The sequence below is a fragment of the Leptodactylus fuscus genome, chromosome 7 (genome assembly GCF_031893055.1).
Source record: "Leptodactylus fuscus isolate aLepFus1 chromosome 7, aLepFus1.hap2, whole genome shotgun sequence".
Taxonomy (NCBI): domain Eukaryota; kingdom Metazoa; phylum Chordata; class Amphibia; order Anura; family Leptodactylidae; genus Leptodactylus; species Leptodactylus fuscus.
In genome coordinates, this window is record NC_134271.1 from 119,766,744 (window position 1) to 119,775,225 (window position 8,482).

Here is an 8,482-nt window from a genome sequence, read left to right on the forward strand (position 1 = left end):
GACACCTTTTGTTATTTTGAGAATCCTTTTGCTGATCCACTGTATCTTGCAACTCATTGAAAAATAACAGATCGAAGATAAGGTGCAGGTTAGAGCAAGTCCAAAAATCTACAACCTTCCACAGGCTATATATTTTATCACATAACATCCTAGGTAATCTAAGTCTAATCCAAGGATATAAGGCAGTTCCTTTAGATTCTGACTCACCCTCATGTATTTGCCATTGAATGCACATCCACATTTGTCTGCTGTGACACAATGATCTCCATCCAGCACATATCCAGTGTTACATTCACAGCCTTCAAAGCATTGGTCTGTACATTTCATTGGTGCCATGAGTCCAGAGCAACTTTGTTCACAAGATCTGGTACAAAGTTCATAGTGACTGTTGGCCGGGCAGGACATCGCTGGAAGGAAAAACCACCACATGTGTCATTTAGGCCACTAATTACAGGGGAAGGGACTAAACAGGACAAAAGCCAGTTACTACTTACGACAGAACGTTGGGCTTCTCCAAGTAGCAATAGTAACCCCGACAGCATGACAAACGGCTGCATAGGCCTGAAGACTCTTGCATAGAACGTCGTCCTTTCCATCAGTAGCACAGGAGTCGTAGACGCAGAAGTTGAAATATTCATATGGGCTGATCTTGGAATGACACGCTTGAAATGGCCCAGATGGATTTGTCATTAGACCACAAGAGGATGCGGCTTTGAATGGCTGAAGCTTGGCTTCCGTACATACCGGGCATTCTCCCTCATTACAGCCATCACTGCACTTAGCTCCAGCAACAGTAACCTTCCAGGACACCCCAAACTCATTGACATTCTTCACTACTTCTTTGCTGGGAAGCCGGAAGTCATCAATTTTGTCACCATTAAAGTTGCCACAGAGGCCACCCAGTTTCCCACGGTAAGTACTTGGAACAGTAAGGATCACATGGTAAATGGTATCATAAAGAATCTTCAGACCAAAGTCTGTCTGCAAGACCACATTGCCTCCTTCTTGATTTATTAGGATACGGTCATCATCTAGTACCAGTGGAAGATTGGTGAGCTCTCCGTCAACCTAAGACACAAAACACAATAAAGATGAAGCTGCAGGATTACACCATGAAGGCACAGACTCTTTGGAAATACTGACCTTGACTTTTGATCTCATGTTCCTTTCAATGGCTATTGTGTAACCATATACAGACACCACCACGAGCCTCGTCACAGCAACTTTACCATTTCCATAGCCTTCATGCTCAACAGCAATAGAGAACATCACCAGATCAGCATCATCTTCAAGAACCTTGGACAAGATGTACGTGCAAGTACCTTGGAAGTCAAATCGGAGACCGTCAAAAGAGATGTAGTGTGGATCTCCAGAAGCCTCGCACCTGCCAGATTCTTTTGCTCGACATCCCCAGACTCCATTTACCAATTTGCATTCCTCTTCAGGCCCACAGGCTATGGATTTACACCTGACAATGCCATCAGCACCACACTGGCATTTCTCACGGCACTGACCATTAGGATAGAAGGTTTCATTCTTATGATAATATTGCTCTTGATACACACAGCCACAGTTGACAATGGCAACACATTTGTGTCCGCTCAGAATGTATCCATCATCACAGTAGCAAGCTTCCTTACAGGGAGAGTCACATCCAGCTGGAGAGGACAACCCATAGCAAGTGATCGGACAGGAGTTTCCACACAATTCATAGTGACTGTTCAGTGGGCACGATAGGCCTAGAAGGAAATTCAATAGAGGACAGTATCACTGCCAAGGACAGTGTGCTGGAAACAGACGACGTTTAGGACACAAATAGCAACAACAAATCATGAGAATCACTTACTGCAGAATGATGGGGATCTCCATTCTTGTAACCGGACGCCAGCTGCCTGGCAAGATGCCACATAGAGACCAATGGCATTACAGAAGGATGATGGGTGTCCCTTGTATTGACAAGCATCGAAAACACAATCATTAATGAATGGGGTTGGGTCCACAACTGAGTAACACTTACTGAATGGCCCACTGGGCTTATTCATCAGTCCACAGTATTTCTCAGTCTTGTACTGTTCTTTTTGGACTTCTGAACATACAGGACAGCTTCCAGGACACCCTGGAGAACAGCCAGGAACATCACCCACTTTCCAGCTGTTACCAAATTGAACAGCATTTGTAGCTGTGTTGCCATCCTTCATATTAAAGTCATCATTGGGATTCTTGTTATAATTGCCACACAAACCACCAACAGAATTCACATAGTTGCTGGATATGGTTACTGCCACGTAGCTGTACCAGTCATATGTCACGGTGACATCAAAATCTGTCTTTATGATCCCTTGGCTGCCACTCATATAGGCTACAACTTTATTCATTTGGTAGTAGAATGGAAGAGAAGTAACCACTCCATTGACCTAAAACAAAACCAAAGTCAGAATTCTGTTCATCTTAACCATTGCCTATATAACTAGGCTTTTCCAGGGCATTTTTGATCCAGAGCATTTATGAGAAACAGGTACAGAAAATCGATCATTGACCGCATCTCAAATTGGAGGTAGTGTCAGGACAGTGTGCAAGAGTGTGGATCAGTCCAACAAAACCTCAGAGCTGCCCATCACAGGAGAGTGGAGAGGTTATTCAACATGGTAGAGGGTTGGAAAGAGGGCGACATTGCATGCATATTGTATCAGTCAAGGGAGACGGGGCATGTACCCAGAAATCACAAATGAAGGTTAAATGTCTATCCAGTACCTACTACACCTCGATGCAAGAGTATTCTGTCTCGTTTGAAGCTCGTGACAACTGAAAGGGTCCCTTGGTACAGGTCCCGTCAGGATGAAGCATTGAGAACAGAACATGCAATAAGTCCAACCTACAGCCATATTAGATTTCAACAGACCTTGAAAAATTCTGATCATTGACCCCATACCTACCAATATACGACGAGTGTAGTCCATGCTAAGCGTCAAAACCAAGTCGTAAGCTTCCAGGGTAACCACTTTAGTGTAAGAAACGGCTTTGTTGCCACCACGGTTGTTATTTTGGACGGTCACCTTAAAATGAGGCACCGATGGGTTGGTGGAGGTCACGCCAACAAGTTGGTATATGCAAGTACCCATAAAATCATATCTTTTGCCGTCAAAAGTTGTGTAGTGGGGATCTCCAGAACCTATGCATGTGACAAAGCTGACGGGTTGACAACTTCTCACTCCATTAGACACCAAGCACCTTTCACCGTCTTTACAGCCGCCATCCTTGCAGACCACCAGGCCAACATTTGGATCACATTTACAGATTCTACGGCAGTTGTCATCTTCCCAGAATTCGTGGTTAGCTTGGTAGTAGGCACCATTGTAAGTGCAGCCACAACCCGATACGGGAACACATTTGTCACCACTGAGGACAAAGCCATCATTACACTGGCAGGTCTCCACACAAGCCTCAGTGCACTGCGATGGAGCAGTGCGATCAGTACAGGTAGCCGGGCAGGCGTTTCCACAGAATTCATAATGACTGTTCATTGGACATGGCAAGACTGGAAAAGAACAAAACAAGAGCTATGGCAAACTTTCTCAGATTTCTCTACTGTGCAGAGTGTGAGTGTGTCTGCTTTGTCAGGTTGGGCACATCCCTTATGCCAGCTTTCTGGCATAAGTGACAAGTCTTGCTGATTAAGGGGGATGGCATGCCCACCTTCAAAAAAGTCACTGCAAAGTGTCACTTGCTACTAAGAAATTGCTAATTTTAGGCAAATCTACATTCTCCTGCCACTTCATAAAATTCATTTAATGTTGTCATGTTCAATTCTCTTCACTCATTCTGTCACTTCAATAGACAGCTGCGTCTCACCCCTGCCCTAATCCCACAGCATGTAGTCTTAAAGGGATCCTATCATTTAGAAGGTATTTTTTCCTGCGTACCATGGTGGAATAGCCTAAAGGCCATTCTACCTTTCGTTGTTTTCTCCAGGCTGCTGTTCGGTAGACATACTGGTTTTATACCGGTATGCAAATGAGTTCTCTTGCAGCACTAGGGGTGTCCCCAATGCTGCGAGAGAACTCTCCAGCACCATCTTCAGGAACCTCCTCGGGTCTTCTTCCAGCGTAGGTGGTGAAATTTGTAGGCCGCGGGCCTGGGCAGAGGTGACTGCGCACGCCTGCAGCCACAAGAAAAATGGCCGCTTACTGTGTAAATGTCCACTTTCTTGTGGGCATGTGCAGTCGGCTCTGCCCAGGCCTACAAGTTTCACTGCCTATTCCGGAAGACACAAGAAAGGGGGATGTTTCTGAAGATGGAGGCGTCGCTGGAAAGCGTTCTTGCAGCATTGGGGACACCCCCAGTGCTGCAAGAGAACTCACTTGCATACTGGTATGAAACTAGTATTTCTACCGAACAGCAGCCCAGAGAAAACGTAGGTAGGAGAATAGCCTTTAAGGCTATTCCGATAAGGGACCAAATACCTTCTAAATTATAGGATCCCTTTAATCTAAAGTTGAACCCCGTTTCATATCTGCTCCTCCCAAGTCTCATGGTATGTATTCTTTCATGACATAAATATGAACTACAGTGTTACCACCTTCTCATTACACTTGTGCTCCTCCTCCCCTCTCACAGCATATATAATGGCAGCCATCTTTGCTTTCATATATTATTCTCACTTACCACATCCTGATGGTGTTCTCCAATCATATATTTGAGCTCCTTGTTTCCTGCAGGTGTTGGCATAGGCATTCAGGGCTTGACACAGGAACTGCTTTGCACCACCATTAATGCAGACATCGTACAAGCAACTAGCAAAGAAGTTGTCTGGGTTAATTTTAGGATGACACTCTTGGAATGGCCCATTTCCAACTTTGCTAATAAGCCCACATCTCTTGTCATCTCCATACAGGTTCTTCTTAGCATCATCACAAGTTGGACATTTCAGTCCAGGACAATAGTCAAAGCAAAAGGGATCTCCATCCTTGACCTTCCAACTCTTGACCCATTCTAGAATGGAGGGAAGCAATGTATTGTCTGCAGTTATCCGCTCATCGTTGATATTTTGGTTGAAGTTTCCACAAATACCTTGTGTAAGGCCATAGTAGCTGCTGGAGAGTGTGATCACCACGTGCCATTTATATTCATAGGTCACCTGAAGGCCAAAGTCTGTCTGTACCACTGCATTAGCACCACTGATCCTGGCCCAGATCTTCCCATTTAACAATGTAACTGGTAGATTGGTAATTACATCATTGACCTGTTTGGGTGTGAATTGGGAAAGAAGGTTTAGAAGATATAAATTACAGGCTACATTAGAAAAACATTCTGACAGTGAGGGTAGTGAGAGTGGAATAGGCTGCCACGGGAGGTGGTGGGCGCTCCATCAATGGAAATCTTCAAGCGGAATCTGGATAAACATATAGCTGGGATGATTTAGGAAAACCTGCACTCGCAGGGGGTTGGACCCGATGGCCCTTGAGGTCTCTTCCATCTCTACCATAAGAAAAAATAAATAATAATAATTATACTGCAAAGCTTTCACTCCTCTGCAGGATTCAGAGCTAGAACATTAAACCAAGCCTGCTTGTTCAGTGTGGTCCTTCCATCAGCTTCTACACATTATGGTGGTGCAGGGCTAACACTGCCCCCTGCAGCACAATACTGGATGCAACATGGGATGAGTATTCAGATGAATTATCCCTTCAACTGTTGCACTACATAAAACTCACCCTAACTTTGCCAAACTCATCCTTCATTATGGCAATCTTGTATCCATATACGTAGATGGTGACAGTTCTGACGTACGATACGGCCTGGGTTCCTCGATTATCATTCTTCTCTTCAATTGTAAATGGTACCAGCCCATCATCTCCTCCTCCATATTTAGACAGGATATATGTGCAGGTTCCCTGGAAGTCATAGTCGTATCCATCAAAAGTGTGATAATGGGGGTCACCCCAACCCCAGCAGTTGCGTGTGAAGTCTGGAACACAGACTGGGTTTCTATCTTTTATCTTGCAAGTTTCTTTGATCCTACATTTCACAGACTTGCATGGATCTGTAATTGGATAAGGAAAGGTTTAGAAGAGACTTGGATGAAACATCACTGGATATATACAGAACTAGTCATTTCTATGTTCTAGTAGACAAGATTCCAAAGAAAATGAATTCTAAAATGTTGGAATTGGGAAGGGGGGGAGGCGCGCATGCTCCAAAAAGCACCAGAGACAGCCATTACAGTAAAGGTAGGGATGCAAGCTGAAGCAAAAGCATAAGAGCAAAGTTGTTAGCCAATCCATAAATATTACCTTTGTTAATACAAGCCACCACGCCATCTTTAATCTGGCAAGTCTCGTCCGCCGCACACCCGGTGTCCTCACAGATAAGACCACCCATTGGGCTACAGGTACAAGCTTGTTTACAGTCACTGGATAACACCCTCTCATTGAGCTGTTGAAAAAGAACAGAAGAAGTTCTAGTGGAGTGTTGGAGAGGATTTAGTAGTGTCACCCAAGTTATCCCACCTACCGGGTAGTATCTTCCATCTTCAAAGCAGCCGCACTGACTCATGGACACACAGCCAGTTCCATCAAAGAAGAAGCCATCGTTGCACTCACAGCCCTCGGAACAAGTTTCAGGACACTTGGCAGGATCGGTGATACCAGCGCATATGACAGAGCAGACATCAGCACACACTTTGTATTGGCTGTTGGCTGGACATTTCAAGGCTAATTATAGGGGAGAAGAAAAACATTTTAAAGTTACTGTATAGCAATGCAAATTGGCATTCACCTAGGTCTTCTATTTGGCAGTCCTTTGTTCCTAGGCGCCAGTGAAATTACTGTAGAAGTCTCAGTAGGACTTGCATTTTGGGATCTCATGGCAGTGCAGGCAGTTATGGAGGAATTTCTACTTTAGCAAGTGCTTTTTTCAAGCATAGACAGATTGTAGAGCATGCAATCAAGTGACCTAGGTAGTGGACTACTGTGATTCTTGGGCAAGAGCCCATATGCATCAGCAATAAAATATACAGACATGCAAGAGGTGAGACATGCCAGAATGGTGGATTCTAATTTCAAGTTACAGTTGGAACAAGCAGCTCAGAAGTACACACTGCTACTCCAAGAAGGAAGTTATTGAGACTAGAAAGAAGGAACATCCATGAGCATAGAGGTTTATCAGTTGGACAGTCACTTCTTGCACAATAACTGCTGATGGAAAGCCTTTGGTTTGTTCTACAGGTTTGAATCACCCTTTTACAAGGCCAGGCAAGTTGGATTTAATCGGCTTAATTTTGTGCTTCAGTGGATATGCAACGGGTAACAGCATTAATACTACTACAACTAGACTTACGGCAGAAGGCATCAGTCCTCCATGGGTGGACAGTGACCCCAGCTGCCTGGCAAGCAGCCACGTAGCTATGAATGCTTTGGCACAGAATGCTTCCATCACCGGCACCAGCACACAAGTCATAGATGCAGTTGTTGAAGTAGGGATCAGGGTCAATTGTTGCATAGCAGGAACTGAGTGGACCACCAGGTTTCTTCAAGAATCCACAATAGCCTGCGGTCTGGAAGATTTCTTGCTTCTTTTGATCACATGTCGGACAAACGTTTCCGCTGCCACCACAACCATCATCACAAGCAACGCCGGGAATCTGGACCTTCCAGGAGGCGCCAAACCTAGTGACATCTGTGGTCACTGTCCTGTCAGGTAGCTGGAAGTCATCTCTTCTGTCACTATTGTAATTACCACACAGGCCACCCAACTGCTCCTTATAGTTACCAGGAACTGTGACTATAACATGGTAGACAAGATCGTAATTGACCCGAACACCAAAGTCTGTATCGATAAGGACTCTTATTCCATGCTGATAGATACGGATCCTTCCATCTTCCAAATATATGGGAAGGTTAAAGTACACGCCATTAACCTGTGTGGGGAAAATGGAACATAAGTATATGAGAAACAAGAAATCTATTCACACCAGAGTAGCATACAGATCAAGGCTAAGCTTTAAGGGGGGGGGGGGGATACAGCCAGCATATAATACAGCCAGCATCCGACAGCTGCTGCTAACACTTCAGATGCCATGGTTAAATGCAGCCACGGCATCCAAAATGCGCAGTGGGCACAGACATCTTTAACCCATTGCCACCCTCTAAAATGTCGTTGGAGAACAGTGATCGGTTGCTATGACAGTTGGATCATATTGAAGGCTAAGGCTTGTCATTCCATCAGTTCTATGGCAGCATGTAATTGAAACAATGGGATCTAAAAAGATCAAGCCATCAGAAGTCGTCCCCCCCCCCCACCACCACCACGATGGTAGCAATAAAAATGCCATCTTGTCCCCAGGGGTGAACCTGCCCCTTTCGCCGCCCGAGGCGAACTACAGAAAGCTAACCCCCCCCGGAGGAGGGGGCGGGGTGGAGCATGAAGGGGGCGAGGTGAAGCAAAAGGGGCGGGGCTTAGCAGCGTTCGCAGGCAGGGAGAGGAC

General features: G+C 45.2%; 1 protein-coding gene across 1 annotated transcript; it reads right to left on the reverse strand.

The window, feature by feature from the left end:
* Nucleotides 1-486: 486 nt before the first annotated feature.
* Nucleotides 487-6,317, reverse strand: LOC142214485 (IgGFc-binding protein-like). The gene is made up of 7 exons (XM_075283432.1): nucleotides 6,291-6,317; nucleotides 5,712-5,891; nucleotides 4,663-5,239; nucleotides 2,934-3,535; nucleotides 1,847-2,414; nucleotides 1,144-1,739; nucleotides 487-1,068 (listed from the first exon to the last, which is right to left on the reverse strand). The coding sequence occupies exons 1-7, from the start codon at nucleotides 6,315-6,317 to the stop codon at nucleotides 487-489; spliced, it is 3,132 nt and encodes a 1,043-aa protein (XP_075139533.1).
* Nucleotides 6,318-8,482: the final 2,165 nt, after the last annotated feature.

Bases quoted from the DNA above. Each gene is read 5' to 3' on its own strand.
- LOC142214485 (XM_075283432.1), bottom strand. From the start codon at position 6,317: ATGGCGTGGTGGCTTGTATTAACAAAG. The intron at 5,892-6,290 runs GTAATATTTATG...TATGACTTCCAG, and splicing joins GGTGGCTTGTATTAACAAAG to GGAACCTGCACATATATCCT. The intron at 3,536-4,662 runs GTAAGTGAGAAT...GTTCTTTTCCAG, and splicing joins GAGAACACCATCAGGATGTG to TCTTGCCATGTCCAATGAAC.